The following is a 16,685-nucleotide window of genomic DNA, read 5'->3' as shown; positions in this document are numbered from 1 at the left end:
AGGAAAGGACTTGGGTTTTCTGGATGTTAGACCCTATCTTGTCCACCGGGACATGCTAGCTTGAATCTTTTGATGAGCATAACACCAGTTCAGATAGGGAAAAAACTAAACTGAGACATGTGAGATGGGAAAAAAGGGAGAAAAGACGAGAAGATGCATGTGGACAACATTTTGGAAGAAGGAAAAAAACAAACTAGTAGCTCCATTGGCCCAGATTCAGGGAGACAGCTATCTATGACAAACTCAAGGATGGGTTTCATAGTCTTAAATAGACTATGTTGTCTGTTCTGTTCCAAGTGGGAGTAGATTTTAAATGCTAATAGAGTCTCCTTTGACACTCTATGTTCATCAGGAAAGTAGTCACATAGATAATGTGACTGTCTGGATTTGATTACCTAACTTGAAATGGTATCTTTTGGGGGTTTTTATTTCAGAGAACCAATTCTAATTTCACATAGGTTCTGCATTCTTATTAATGTCAATAGAAATTACGCTTGGATAACAGGGTAAAGTGCACTTCAGTCACGTTACTAATGGGAGCTTTTCTTCTTTGGTCACTCAAAAAAAGCTCAATAAATAGAACCATCTGAGCACAGATCTATTAAGTGTTTTTATGTCCAGTCAGAGACTAGTCTTTTTTTTCCCTGTGTCTAGTACATTTGCAAATCTTAATGATCATTTTATGCGTTTATCCTCTACTTTCATGGGATGAAATTTTAATGCGCAGGCAGAAGGTGACAGTTTTATTGCTTTTATGAGCATCAGGAATGCATTCTAAATTCAATTATATACTGTCTTTGGAAACATCACACAACTGATTTCTCAATAAAAACAACTCATAGATTTCTGAAAAATAAGGAGGACAGTAATTTCCAGACTGACTTTAACTGTGGGAATCGAGTAACATATTACATGTGACATAGGAAAATATAAGATAATGCATACTAGGAAGAATAATTTAAACTTCTTACAGATGCTGATAAACTAGCATAATTATTTCTGGAAAAAGATCAAGGAGATGCCACAGAAAAAATGAAGAGAAGTTCACAGAAATACGTATTTTAAAGTGTAGGAAAAAAAGGAAGGAAATTACATGCCATGAAAATGATCTCACAGAACATGCTTGCAGGACTTGTGATGTTGCATTGTAGTTTAGACCAGGAAAAGTCAAGCTGAAGCTAGACTGTCCTCAGGGAGACAGTAAAAATACCTAACTTTTAATAATTTAGAATATTTCCAATGTCTTCCTGGGAATTAGCATTCTGTTAAGCTGCTAGCGAGGATGCTAAGGAGAACCAGTTGGCTGAAGCATGGTACAAAGCAGCAAGATACTGGCTTAAATAAGAAAATCCAAATCCTAAGCATCTTCTTGCTCCTCCATTGGAGGAAATCCTATTTATAATCCGTGGCCGGGATTTATAAATCCAAGCAAATGGGGCTTAGGCTCCAAATGCCATTACAAATCCAGGAGCTTTGATTCCTCTGTTTCAGGCGAACAAAATTTTTTATGTCTGATTACAGCTGACAGGTTAATATAAAGCTTCCATAAATTTCCACCTTTCATAAACAAACTGGTTTCAGGTTCTCAAACAGTGAAGCTTCCCAGCGGTGCTAAGCTGTTTAGCCCAGAGGGAATGGAATCATTCTTTTGCCGTGACATGTAACTGCATATTAATAATGTGAATAGAGCAGTCATCCTCTGAATCTGCCCGTAATCTCGTTACTAGGCTAAATTATTTGCAGTCACTTAAAATGCATCACTTTTGGCTGACTGTCTTGAAAAGAAGCTTCTCTCTCATCGTATGCTTTCGGTGAAGGTGCAGTTTCAGAAAGCGAATAGTAGTGCCCAGTCCCGTGGGTGAGCAGGCTATGGTAGGTTCACTGTCTCAACGCTACTGGATGTCTTAACCTACAACGGCCAAGTAACCATCTCCTCAAGCACAGCCTCTCCAGATCTACCTTCCCTTCGCATTTGCAGCCGGTGAGCTCGGTTAAAACCTCTGTAGACGTGAGCCATTGATTTTTGTTTTGTTTTGTTTTGTTTTCTTGGAGAAAGGCCAAAGCATGTCTTTATAACAGAAACCCAACCTTGTCTTGAAGGCTCCTGAAGGGAGATGACTGTCCCTGATGGAGCCATTCTAGTGCTTTCCTTCTTGCCAGGAACCTGGAAATGAGATCAGATCTTAGTTTATTTGATTTTTAATTCCACCGGGGCTAGCCTTTCTTCATCGATAAGTCAGAAAAGATCTTCGCTATCTAACCTTTTTCCCAAGTTGGTAAAAATTACTCTGAATTCATACCAAATGATAAGCTCTCCTCTTCCCCTTATGGCTTAGGTTAACTGTTGTGGTGTCCTCTGAGCTCTTCCTGGTATTTTAAACATTTTCGTGGTACAGGAACAGGACACTTTATCTGTTGGGCTGTCCCAATCCTGCATGCAGTTTCAAGATTATTATTCTGCATTCAAGAACCGTTACTGCAATCATAGTGCCGAACCGAGTGTTTTTTTTGGAGGAGGTTATCAGGGAGGAGTAGGATATCCTGTTTTAAGTTGATGCTTGCGTGCTTGCTTTGATGCTGTTGCCATAATATGCATGCCTATTAAAAAAATGAGTCATTGCGTACTTGGAATATTAAAGTACATTTTATTAGACATTAATCACCAGGAGCAGGGGGAGTAAATTGCCTCATCTGCAAGCTTGAGGAGTGATCATCAATAAATTGAAATGACATTGAGCTAGAAATGGATTTATGGGAATTGCTTTCAACAGCCATTGCTCAGTTCTTTTAACTATATTTTGATATCTGTCAGTGAGTCAGCTTTTAATTAATCTTAACTGTTTCCTTCTAAACATATGTAGTGGTATTTTTGATCAAGAAGCCACATTGCCCTGAATAAATCCACATACACTGAATCAACACATTTGCCTTTGTCAGCCAGAGCTATAATCTTACCATGACAACCTTCTTTCTATGAAAAAGAAGTTGACTGGCATAAATCATATTTTTAGAATAATTGTTGATAGGTCCTAGATTAACAGTTTCATTAACTCGACATTAATCTTAGGCAAATCAGTAGTTCTCAAGGTGACTCCTGCTCTTCTCAGTTCTTTGAGATTTGTCTGATTCTCTGAGAGCTCTTAAAGTGTGCAGAGAGTTTTTCAGCTGTTGAATTTATTTCATCGTATAATATGTAATCCAATGAGTCCAAGACTTCTCTCATATGACCTGTAGTCAAGGAGGGGACATCACAGGAGTCAGGCTGTTGACTAATAGTAGAGGGAGCCCAGGACCCTGTGTTTGGAGATGCCAATGATCCCTTTCCCTTTTCCCATAGTGTGGTGTCCACAGCAATCTTTACTATGAGGTCAAGCTCTGATCATAGTCAGTCTCCTGAAACACTACCATGGGCCCAGAGGACATGCAAGGCACAGCCTCTGTTACACTGTCTGGCCAGTGGGCTTCCAAATCCAGCCTTTGGTAGTGTTTACTCATAGATCTCATCTCTTGTGTGATACTCCTGGTTGAATGACAAAGTTTTCAGGAAACCACCCATTACATGCTTGTTGCATCTACTGCGGCCTGAGTAGCTCCTATATAAAACAATCTCTGCCAAATCACTTTCAAGTACGATCATGTGTTTTCCATTCTTAAGTTTAGATTTTTCTGCCCCAACCCTTAATATTATGTTACAAGCGTGACAAAGTATGACACCGTGTCTGTAGATCATGCGTTACGTCCACTGGCCTCATGTGGTCAACCTTTGTGTAACAGGGGGAGCATGCTTACAAATATTCTTGTTTGCAAGTGGAAATCTTGTAACGGATGGGCTTTTAGCATCCCATTAGCCTCATGTGATCTTAAACCTACATGTGTTTAAGTAAGAGGAACCCCATAGAGTCCCTCAGTATTCAAATCTCTCAACAGGCATCCTGAGTCAGGCTTGCCCAGCGTCCTGTCTCTGATGAGAGACGCTCACATTTCAAAACCCTTTTTGTTGCTCTTCTACAACATTACAAAGCTTTAGAAGTCCAACTGTGGGCAAAAGATCATTGGATATGAGCTAAATCTCTTCGCTCAAGATTGTAATGTTTGTATGCCTGATGAGGTTGATTTTTGGGACAGAGGCAGCTATGTAATGCACTGATACTGTGTAGTTAATTAACAAATTATTAAGTGAATTGATGTAAGTCAGAGAAGCTTTGTTATTATAGTGGGAAAAAATGGAAAAATAGAACAAAGTCGCACATCTGTTGCCGTTCAAGTAGAGAAAAAGGGACGCAGCCTTCAGAATACGGGAGCAATGCAGCCGATCCGATCCGATGAGCTTTAGCTCAAGAGCGACCGCAAAATTTCCCCAGAGTTTGCCCCCCGGCACGAGTGGCTGTTGCGTGCATCAACTGAAGTGCTGCCAGGCTGCCTTACCGCTGGCCAAAAAGCTTTCCTCCCGTCTCCAAACCGTTTTGTAGCTGGCGTGCATCACAGATCGCGGGATGTCCACGTGGGCTGGTCCTGAGCTCGCTCTGCCATTAACCCGGAGCAGAGATTTGGCTCCAGTTTAAGGGCTAAGCAGCTTTGTTAATGTGATGCCATGCCCACCAACAAGCACTTGGTATTAGCCTACATGTAGTGTTGCACTAGCAAAATCTAGGCCAGGTCTTCACACAGGTGGGAGCCAACATTGAGGTTGGAGCCCTTAGTCATATCTGACCATTCTTGAAATGCGAGGAAGCAATGAGTAAAGATTGTTTGACAGTGGCAGAGCAGAGTTTCGTTTGATACCTTAAACTGTCTCCACAGTGTGTGTTTTAGTTTGTATTTTTTCCTCTCCCTGTTGTCTGCCTGTCCTGTTCATAATATTTTTGAGATTATGGGATTTTTTTAAGCAATTGAATTTTCTAATCTTATATCGAATCTCTCCAGTTTATTTGATTATTTATTCAATACAATCCAAGCCGTTTGAAAATTCTCCACATTTAATTCATTTTTAGCTGCGTTCTATTTCCGGCACAAAACATGCTGCGGAGGTTTACTGTACGTAGCAAATTTTGACTCCTGAGATGTAAGAGGGGAAATAAAAAACAATTACATTGTAAAGTTGAGGAATAATTCCTTCTTTTTTCCTTCTAACTCAATAGCAGGACTTAAAGGTTTGCTGGGGAAGGAGAACTGTGCAGAATTGTACCAAATAGAGAGAAAAAAAAAAAAGAAAGGGGGATGCTGGGAAAGGCGGTGTTTTCCCCAGTTTGGTGCCTTGGTGGATTCATGGAAGTTGCTACTCAAGGGAAGTCGCTACTGTTTTCACTGTTTTCACAACCCACTAGAAAGCAGAGGGTGCCCATGGCCTAGCCATTCCTTCTGGACCCCATGATGGTGCACGGGAAACACTTCCACCTAGATGTTCAGCCCTCACGCAGGCTATCAAAGATAACAGCACTCCTCTACACAAGGACAATTGCAGGAACCATCCCAAGAGTCAGAATAAAAGCAGTTAGAAATAGGGAATGAGGACAACCCACCATCTGTTAGCCATCGGCAGTTCACAGAGGATAAATGTCCTGGATTACACCCCCAAATCAATAAAACTTGTGACCAGCAAATGATCACTCTGCAGGGAGAATGACTTTTCTTAAAATAGGAAGGACCTGGCTGGCTGAATATTTTTTGCCTCAGGCAAATCTCGAAGTCAGCGCTCCTCTTCTGACTCCAACCAGCTATTAATTATTCAGAGCTGCTCTGAGGTTGTGCAGAGAATTAGTAGAGGCTGATGTGGAGTGGAGCTGCAAAGAGCATGCCAAAAAAATGTGGGGCTGCCCCAAGGATGCTCCCAGCACAGCTTTTTCCTTTAGTCCAAGAAGGGGACTGGAGGGCTGAGGTTGAGGTTAGCCGGAGGTTGGGGTTAGGGTTAGGCTGCCTTTCTATAGGAAGGTCTCAAATGTCTCTCTCCTGCACTTGGGCCAATTTATGGTATTATTTTCAGTTTTATGCACATCCAGTTGCTCTAATTTTACACCATGAAGAGGAGCAAGAGGTTTGTAGACTCTGGTGCCTCTTTTTGTAGCTTGTTTCCCTCTAGGGTCTAACTAAGTGGATTCCTGGAAGACTCTTCTCAGGGGCAGTCTACTGATCAAAAGTACTTGTGCTTTGACTTGTCCCTCTGGCTAGGGCTAAATCATCTAAGGCACATTGATCCAGAGTGAGAAGTTCAAGATTGCCCCTGAAGCCAGTTCTGCTGTGTTTCATTGCCTGCAGCTCTTGGTTAGTCTGCCAGACTCAGGGTTACCTCTCCAAACCTACTACTTAGGTCTGTGGCAGGAAGGATTTCCATTTTATGCTTTTGCTGCAGTCGGAAAACTCTTGTGATTTGTCCCAAAGTAATTAACCACACACACACACACACAAAAAAAAAAAAAAAAAAAAAAAAAAGTTTTAATGCTTTGTGAATCACATAGATTCAATCGATTTGCAACATCTGTGGCAGGGAGGAATTTTTTTTCAAGTTCAGAGTTGCTGACCTGCCTCACTGATGCCTTTGGTTTGGTGGGTTTGTAAACATGGTTCAGCAGATCTTGTGCTTTTGGAAATAGTATTGTCGGTGTCTTCGTGAATGAGATATTATCATGACAATTTCCTGTCAAGTGCAGGAGACAGCTGTTAGAGACAAAACGCCTGGCGTAAATTGTTTTGGAAGATGCAAATATCTAATTTACGGAAAGGCGACAAAGTGGACTGTGCAGGCAAACACAACTTGTCACTTCTTTAAACTCTCATGTAATGCTGTCTGCAAAACACTAATCAACACTTAAAGATCTCTTTTAAGGCACAGCTCAAGAAGCAGTCACAAGCATCTTTCTTCTTCTAGTTACGGTGTCTGCATCTTTTATGAGATAATGGTGTTTGTGATAGTTTGGCTTTATTCCATTACTGCAGCAATGCATTTATTGTTCCAGTCAAAACTAATAATAATAAATAGTCAGGCTAGATGCATTCACTTCGGGATTTTCCACAGAGCCAGAAGAATTAGGGGTTCGTTTCCCACAGAATCTCTCAGAACAAGTGAGGGGAAAAAAAAGCTTGATTAAAGAACTCATTGATGGTAAGTTGTCTTGAAGAGGGAATAATTACTAGGCATTGCAAGCCATAGAAAAAAATAATTCTGACTATATTGCAAATGCAGGATCATAGAAATAAAACACATAGGGTACAGTGGTGTGAGGCTTCTTTTGACAGGTATTGTCTTTTAATAGCCTGTAGAATAATTTTGGAGACAACAGGATTGTTAGGAGATACAGAAGCTTTCCTTTAGGTCTGTAGTTACAATCTGACTTGCAAATATGAAGCAATACCAACTGCTACAGCATAAAAAATAACATAATGTACTCAAAAGGTAATACTAGGTATTATCTTTCCTGCAGCAAAGGCTTGTCTCCATAGACCACCACTGCTAAGCCTACAAGGCGATGCAAATCCTGTGCCGTGAACTGAGTAGCCAAAAAATGTGCATGCTTGAAGTTGTTTGATGTTCCCAAAGTTATTGTTCTTTTTGAGCATTTATAGCTTTTTTCGAGCAACTATGCTTCTCCAGATTATTAGAGAGTAGATACACATAGATACATACGCAATTGGTGAATGGGCTTCTATGCTGCTAATTTCTCTGCTTTTCTCTCATCTAGACAGCAACTCTCTATTGCACGGTCTCCTCGGCGACTGCAAAATGAGATGCAGCAGGAGGGCTGTCTTTGAGAGCAGACAGGGAAAGATAGGGAGTGACAGATCCAGGAGAAAAAAAGTGCTCCAGAATACCTGAGGAGCCTATTAAACACTCATAGTCTGAAGATCAAAATAAGGTATCTAGCTGCATTAACTCACCCTGGGAAAAGTGGAGTCTACTAGTACACAGGGTCCATCCCCGTGACTATTCAAAGGGAAATGAGAAAAGAGGATTGGTATGATGGAAAAGAAGTGATTGCTTCAATCTGGGGACAGGACGTCATAGAAATTCAGATAGAAAAGGAGGTCCTGTCTTCTTTACCACTTGAAGAATCCTCTGGCACACTCAATAAGGTCCCACATTGGCCGGAAGCTCCTTAAAAACGGTCCATGTGCACATTTCCACTGAACTGGTTGCCATTTTCCTGTTGTCAAGACCAGTATGTGGATGACGAGAAAAATGCTTATCCATAGTCAATACACTGCGTAGTCAATAGACAGGCATACCTCACCTGGGTTCCCCACGTTGGCATCAGTGTTGGGCCCTCCTGCTGTTGGTGGCACACTTCATCCATCCATTAGTGTAGCTACTTCCCTCTTTTCATGAGAGGTATAAGGTGTTTAGACATAAAAGAAATGTAACCCTTCACGCTTGCTTTAATGCAGCCTCTTCATCACGTGAAAAAGTCACTTCATCTACTTTCTGCATCTCTCTGACTTTCATATGTATGGCAGATCTTAGGAGAAAAGCTTGACAGAGCTTTAGAGCTGTAGATGCAACATTTTCAGCTTCTCTGAGATGAGCAATTCCAAATGGTTTTAATGCCTTTGTGGTTTTAGCCCAGCCAACAGGTCATCTGCAGCAATAATAGAGCAAATGTATTCTCTTTTCTGAAAAGTAGCATTATTTGAGCTGATTTCAAGGCCAGATGTAAGTGTAATTAATGCGAGTGTGAGGGAATATCACTCTCCATCTCTTTTCCTCTTTTTCGCTAATATTTTGTAAGCTAAGCAAAACATCCAGGAAAATGCTTCAGGAAAACTAGCCTTGACTTATCAATTGTATTGGTAATAGAGTAAATTTCGAGCTTCTAGAGAACTAAATACACCCTTTCTGAACTTATTTTATGCCTCTCCTTTTCCATTCCATGTGGTAGACACTATGTATGGAAAAAAAAAAAACTGTTTATCCTCCAAATAATACCTATTTGTCTGACAGGAGAGAGGAATTGGTATTTCAGTGCAAAACTTGCAACAGCAAGCAACTGTATCACTCTGTTTTTGCCTCTCTCGCACAGGGATTGCTATGCTGAGGCATCCAGCAGCCATATCAGCTTGAGGCCACCACTTGTAGTTGCTGTCCCCATTCAAAGGGAACTAACTGACCGTCTTCTCTGAAATCTTACTTTTTCTCCTCAGCAAGTTGGCATATTCTCCAGCCACTGCACAGTGTCAGCATTGTGGCATTGCCAGGCATTTCTGGCAGCCAATTACCCATCCAGCATCTCCAAGAAGTTCTTGTCCAGGTGCACCAAGTCACCCTGGCTCACCTGCACCGTGGCCTCAGATAACGGTATTGATCATGATATGAAACTCGGTGTGCAGCCCTTTTTTTACCAAGTTGGAAATGCACTTTTAAGCACTGGGCAATGCAAAATGTAGAGCCAAGCCCACCTTTCCACAGCTACTCTCATCCTCCTGAATGAGGTTAGGATTTATTCCATGATCAGCCCCATTTGGTCTATATGGCTGTGTTGACACAGGAGCTGCGTTGACACAGGAGCTATGTAGCTTCTCTGAAAGCAGTGCCAATGCACTTGAGATTTTTTCTTTTTCTTCCTCCTGAAACTGTCTTCTGGAAGATCTCACTTAAATCAATGACAACCAGCTCTCAAGACAGATTTCAAACTGGGAAAGGTAATTTCCTTTTTGTCCAGTGGGAGTATGTGCCGTTCCCTGATACAGTACGTTCCAGTTTAAGAAGGCAAAGGGAAGACAAGATCAAGGGTTTCACAGTATTTGTAAACTTTCATGAGTAAGGCTCAACAATTTTCCTAGTTCTCTGCTTAAGGCCATGATGACGGAGCCAGCAGTCTGGTTCCGACACAATTTGTTGACAAGTGGACAGCTGCCAGTTGCATAGCATTGCCAGCTTGTGTTGTTCAAAATATAGTTTTGTATCACAAATCAAATGTCAGATCCTACTAGGTGTGATTAAACCTTAGCTCTTTGAGAGCAGCGAGGTAATGCTTTCTGGCAGTGCTTTAGGGCCACCCCATATGGGATGTGTAGTGTAGAAGGTGTTAAGGACCCTCCGTCTGTGCATCCATTTTGCTACCAACTGAATGATGCTATGTTCTTGCATGTCAGAAGCTGGATGCGCTCTCAGAGCACAAGCATCCATGCCACTGAACATTTTTAGGGTCAAATCAACACCTTGGATTCCAGCCAGGATTATTGAGGAGCCCTTGCTAGTTTAGATCAGGAGTAGTCCCATGAGGTGAATCAAAAGGTGCCGTGGTCACCTACATATATTGCGCACTCTAGTGTGGATGGTGTGGTAGCTAAGGATGGATGTTGCTTCTGCTCCGGTCCAGGAGCAGCTACAGGTGACAGGAAAACAGATATTTCTTGCCTCCTCTCGCCTCCCGCAGAATAAGCATGGCTTTGCTTTTCCATCTGGATGTCGATTCAACTTGTGTGGTCGTGCAAAATATTTTGTAGGTGAATAGTGTGGATAAGGCAGACATAAGGTCTCCTCTTCTAGCCAGCTTGAGCAGCTCATAACCAGTGCAGCTAGTTCAGTTCTCCCTTCCAAGGTCAAAGAAACGTCCAACCAGGCTTGGGACAGAGCGACTGGAGAAATTCAGATACTGCTGTTCATCCTGCTATCCATGACAGATGTGAAATCACTGATGGGGCTGCTTGTTTTGATCACTGTTTGCAGTAAAGCTTAGCAGTGTTTGTGGATTGATTAAAAAAAAAGAGAAGAAGAAATTGGTAAAAAGAACTGAGTTTATTGGCATTTGCTTTTAAATTCAATTTCCTTATACACTCCTTTGAGCAAGGAAACAAGTAACCAGGCAGAAATCCCTACAGGAGAGCTGTGACATCTTGTCCGTGGCAGCATCTCAGATGCTGACATTTCAGTCTAACGGTCTGCAGCTCCTCTTACTTGGGCTCCGTGGACTTAGATGTCCCTCTAGACCTGAAATGCCTCCTCTTATGCTAATGGCACCAGCTTTATTCCGTAATTTGGAAGTTAGATTCCCTTGATCCTGCTTTTCAGGCAAGGGAACGGAATAAGTAAGTTCTTGATGAAACTGAGCCGTATTTTCTGAGAGTTCTTCCATCATAATAAAGAACATCTCCAAGCTCAAATGTCTGCTCTTCTCTTTTATATCATTTCTCGGACTCCAATTTCACAAAACTGTAGAAACAGAGAATGTAATTTTTTTATCTGTTGCCGTGCTGCAAAATTTTGAAATTCAATTTCTTTCTTTTGAGTCTTCTGCCCTTCTATTTGACTTTCTAGTGTATATTTTCCCATTTGCAGCAATTTGATCCTCAGATCTCAATTTTCATATAAGTTCAGGTACCCACATGAAAACTGTCTTCAAAATACTGATCTTCATACGCAAATCTTTGAATAATACAGGCAGATTTGGGGAAATTAAGAATCTATTTTAAGACTATATAATATTGTCATTTAGAGAATTGAGAGTGTATTTTTATTTAACTGCAGTATCAAGCCAACTAGCCGATTCTGTGCTATACATGTGAACATTTTTTTCGAGTCTTGTTCTTCTCTCAGGGTTGTCGTCAGCTCAGCCTGAATTTATGACATTTTTTAAAAGGGCAATAAATGCTATTTTGCTATAGCTATAAATGCTATTTCATAAGGGCGTTTACAGCACTTCAGGAAAGTATATTGTGTCTATGTGTCGGTTCATTCAGCATCAGACGGAACCTTGAGAATATTGATGGAAGTCAAGCTTTTATGGAAAATAGAGAATAAGAATCCAAGGTACAGGAGGTATACTAATAGCTTAGAGGTCAAGGTGCTTACATGAGATTTGGAGAGTCAAGTTCAAATCTCCATCCCTCCTACATCAGACTGAATTAAATCTCTCTCTGGTGTTTCCTGGATGAGTGTTGCTGCAACTCTTGTGTCTTGACCAGAAAGTCTAGCCTTGCCTGGGAAATCTTTGTCAAGGAGAATTCTATGAAAAAAAGTGAAAAAGTTGCCTTTTTGGCAAAAGAAAATAAACTCTGTACGTTAGGCTCCCAATGAACTCTTCAATAATTCTAGCAGTAGTTCAATGCTGTTTTCTTGCTGCCTCCGTACCCTCTCCGGCTTTGTGTTCTGCTTTTGCTATGTCTACGTGTAGTTTCAAGCGGGTTTTTAATCTATTACTTACTAGATCTGATCTTTTCTTCTTTTTTTTTCGTTTTTTTGTTTTTGTTTTGCTGGTGGGGTGGAACAAGGGCAGGGAAATTTTGGCAATTCTGCACAATCCCATGTGTGACTGAACATGTTTGCAGCGCAGACGAATCCTAGTAAATCCTTGATTGGCTCTTAGCTGCTTTTCAGCTTGAGGAAGGGTTCTCCAGATGTTTATTGCAAGTGGTCTCCTATTATAACAAGTGAACGCTTAAAAATATACCTTGGGTGGCACAAGAAGACAAGATTTCCATTATAGAAGCTGCTTTTTACAGTAAATACTTAACAAGTCCTTAGCAACAGGGGCAACGTGCGTGAAATATATATAAAAGAAGTATAGTTGGCTTTGTGAAATACATGGAGATATTCAGTAATCAAGGGTTCTCTTGTATTTCAGTGTTCCCACATTCCAGAGCCTGCCTGAGGAGATACTTAGTAAGCTTGCAGATGTCCTTGAAGAGGTAAGTGCTTTTAATTGTGAGATCCTAATGAGTTTATAGCCTGGGAGCCTTCTGGTAGCAGTATCTAGGCTCCTCTCAGAAATAACCGCTTCACAACTTTGCTCCCAAGTACGGCTGACTGCTCTCGCACGTAGAGACAGTGAGTGGAGCGGTGTGAAAAATGAGTCCGTTTTGCAGGGGGCTTACGTGTTTTTAATTGGGTTTCGTTCCAACTGGGAGCTGAAACAATAGCTTCCTACGTTTTGCAGAAGAGAGGCCTTCTGCCATGGTCCCCACACTGCGGACCTGTTCTGAGGTCTTCTACTGAGGAGCCTGATGGGCTGGCAGCTATGGAGGAAGAATATTTTGGTCTGAACGTGTGTGGGAAGCGATAGCCATGTTGTGTTTAGTTATTTTAATGCTTTGACCAGCCCTAATGACGAGCTTCTGAGCTATGTGAGAGGAGGACATGGAAATATGATCACCTCTCAGATATCATGGGAAACTTATATTAGAGGGCAATATCACCCTTGAAGGTGTGGGAATGGCTTTAAGGTAAGGGAACAGCTTCTGCCGTGAGAATTACAGCAGAGAAGGGCAAATGTAATGTACATCAAGATATTTGAAAGTCCTTGTAGAGCTGTTTCATGTCCACCTGGTTATAAGCTAGTATCTCATTAGTGTCAGACTTTTAAAAAGTCTTTATTAAAAAAAAAAAGGACTTGTGCTCTAGGTGAATACACAACATGAATGTAAAATATCTGAATTATCTGGCAGGTAGTTTGTCCACGTAGTTTGGAATTTATTCTCTCAGTGCTCCGTTCTGTACCTGAAGAATTGCATATTAGCAAATATTGCAGACACTGTTAATAAAACCTTTCAAAGTATAACCCGCTATGATTTAGCTGCATGAAATCTCTGTGTACAGTACTATTTTATTACCTCTCTTGTTACAGTAGGGTTTTTTTGCATATGCCTTGCCATCCTGAGCCAGTCCTAATAACTACATTTATAGAAAAAGGTTGATGTATAGTAGTAACTACCTCTCTCATTGATTTTAAGAAATGAAGCTACTGGCTTTTTTTTTAAGTTGATTTTCAAGTCTTTTTGATTTTTGGGGGCTTTTTGTGTAATGTACAGATAAAGTGCAACCTGAACAAGTCACACCTTTGTCATACAAAGTAACTTCATAGATAAGCTTTATTTCCCTTACTGCAACAGAAGTGTTTGCGTTTAGAGAAAAGAGCCATATGAGCTCAATATGCTATGAATTAAATCTGCATATCGCAAAAACACGCGCCTTACTGGAAACAAATAGCTTAATTAACTTGGATCACAGAAACAACTTTAAGCTCCTTATCAAGAGTCAGGTAAAATGTAGAAAGTCAGTAAAACTTTTCCAGGAACTCTTAAAATTTTAAAGGGGGAAAAAAAATTAAGAACAGAAATGAAGAAACGAGGCATTTGACTGTGAAAATAAACACTTGCCTAAAGACTGCTCTTGTTGATCTTAAACTAGCAAGATAATCCTCCACAGTTTTATCTTTACTTTGTGGTTTCTATGAGGAGTGGTACTGAGAAGAAGCTAAAGTGCAGAAATTAAGATGACTCCTAACCTGAAAACGAGGAGAAACTCAAACTACTTCTCATCCCCAGTCTGTCTGGGGGGACCTGCTAGATAAGTCCTCCAAAATCAATTACTTCAAAATATGTGCCAAAATATGTGCCAAAATATGTGAAATTCGCTGTGTTGTTCTTACTTGTTTTACATAAACTATAAAATCTCCTTATAATATATTTTGTGTTTTACACTATCAAGCATATTTACACTAGTGACAATAACTTTATTTTGTCCTGGCTGTTACTGTAACCAGAATTGAATTACAGTGACTGATTGGGCACGGTTTGAGGCAGAAAATAATCTCTTAATGTCGAGATTTAAAACAGGTTTTCTTCTGATACAGTTCTGTAAATAATTTTCTACATTTTTTAAAAAACAATTTCTAAGGGCTGCTAACTAAAACCTAAAAGCAAGAAAGCTCTTTTAATCAGCCATTTCCCAAAGCAATGGTCTTACGAGGACAGTGGCAGAAAAGGACCAAAGTTTGTTGACGTGGTTTCATTTTAAGAATTGATGGAAATGTTAAATTAACTTATTTAGCCCAGATGGATTGCATGAGGATTAATGAAACCCTGGGTGATTTCCTTCTCCCTTGCAGTGGCTTCTGGCTTGTGTAAGATCATTCCTATCTATGAATTTGCTCGTGGTTCACACACAGGTGAGAGCAGAAGGGAGGCATTTGGCTTTGGTTTTAGCAGATGCAAACCTGAACTGTTGGTTTTGTGTGGTTTTGCAAAGAAATCTTTTGAGATAAATTAAGATTTACAAGTATTTGGTCTGAAATTTACCCCCTTTGATCGCAAGATGACCCTGGCACAGCCCTTCTGCAACATCCAAAGACCAGTTCTCTGTGTTGTTACATTACATTATTTTCACTATATTAATATTTTTAGCATTACATAGATATTTATTAATATGTAACATAAAACTGAATGTATTAACATTTCTCAATATGTTTGGTAATAACTGCAATCACTTACCGCGCCTTTGAAAGATGAGCAGCCGTTTTAGTTCAGAGTTTGATTTAGTTTGGTTTTAATGCCATCTCTGTTGGAACAGCTCTTCCTCGCCCGAGATCTTTATTGCGTTGTTTATTCTCGGGCTTGCCAAACATAATGCACAAATCAACAAGTAATATGCTCCTGCAGCTCAAGACCTAATTCTTATTTTATTTGAGTTTTGTTAGGTTGGTGTCCTAAGGAAATGAGGCTTGTGCAAGCACTCTGGCTGCCTGTATAGGACTGTCCCCTAAATTTTTTTTTAATTGCTTTCCCAAAGCATATTCGACACACGAGAAAATGTCTGTGGTGCATCAAAAATTCATCAAAATTTCTGGTTAGGAAGAGAAGAATTAAATTGGTGGCCGCACCGTGGAAGGAGCTGCAGCAGGAGCCTATTGCTCGTCTGGCTTTTTGGCTTTTGGCTGGCCAGTGCACAGGAACCGGGTGGGGAGGGAGACACAGGGAGAAACGAGCTCCTGTAGCTGTTCAGGATGACGGGCAGGCAAGGGGTAATTATGGTCGTGACACTCAAGGGATGAAGGGCCCATGTTCTTCCTCACCTTGAATAATTTTTAAAATATTTTTAGTAGCTTTTGCTGTGTATCTGGGATGTAAGAAGCAACACGTATCACCGTAGCCTAGTAGACTTTTTAAAAATACTTGCAAAGCTGCATGAGGACGGTATTGCACGCCATCAAAAAACCATGCGATTAATGTTAATCTGTGTCTGCGAGGTTGTAAAAATCTAACCATGAGCCTGAGCGATGGCCAGAGGTCACCTAGAAATATGGTGGGATCTTCAGCCTGGTGCAGCAGTGAAAGCAGCCACCAGCCAAAAGCAATAGTTTCCTTCTCACGTTTGTAGCATTATCCCCATGAAAATATATACATAGCTATATACATTACATATAATGTATAATCCCTAGTTTTTCTTTCTCGATGCTTGCTTTTTCATGTTTTTCTTCTCTTGAAAAAGTCCTTGCTGACCTCCCTCTGGTGCTTCAAACATAGGGCCCTGGGATGCTCCTTCCTAAAAATAACCTGCGGCTCGGTTATTTTTGTCTCTGTTACAGCAGTCGCTTTATTTGCTTCTCAGAAGCGCTGGGCTGGCGGCGAAATAGTTTCCCTCTGCTGCGTTTTTGTAAAGAAATTTGGCACATTTGTATTTAAAAATGCAGGATTAACGTCGTTAGCAAAGGTAACAGTGAACGGGACTCATCCCCTGCTGCTCAGCATCGCCGTGCACCTTGCCCCCGCCACAAGTGTTGTATGTCTCAGACGTCTAAATAGCCGTAGCAGTTGTATAAATACAACTTATTCTATCCTTGCTCTGGATGAACACAAATCTCCCTTGGAAAACCGCTCCTTCTTGCACGGTCTTTTTATTCATGAGCTATCTGAATAATTGCAGTTTTCTTGGGTCAGAGAGGGGAATTTGTTTGAGAATTGAAAGATTTACCATAGGTGAT

The 16,685-nt window shown here is 40.7% G+C and overlaps 1 protein-coding gene across 3 annotated transcripts in view; it reads left to right on the top strand.

Moving 5' to 3' along the window:
* Positions 1-16,685, top strand: part of PRKG1 (protein kinase cGMP-dependent 1) — a 440,105-nt gene that overhangs the window by 277,249 nt on the left and 146,171 nt on the right. For all 3 annotated transcript variants that reach the window (XR_009958878.1, XM_062579493.1, XM_062579492.1), the window contains exon 5: positions 12,552-12,615. Coding sequence is in view for 2 of the 3 variants with exons in the window: in XM_062579493.1 (XP_062435477.1) it covers positions 12,552-12,615 (64 nt within the window). In the remaining variant the exon portion in view is untranslated. The remainder of the gene's footprint in view (positions 1-12,551; positions 12,616-16,685) is intronic.

This window comes from Rhea pennata, chromosome 7, assembly GCF_028389875.1.
Source record: "Rhea pennata isolate bPtePen1 chromosome 7, bPtePen1.pri, whole genome shotgun sequence".
Classification (NCBI taxonomy): domain Eukaryota; kingdom Metazoa; phylum Chordata; class Aves; order Rheiformes; family Rheidae; genus Rhea; species Rhea pennata.
This window is presented reverse-complemented; position numbering and strand designations above follow the sequence as displayed.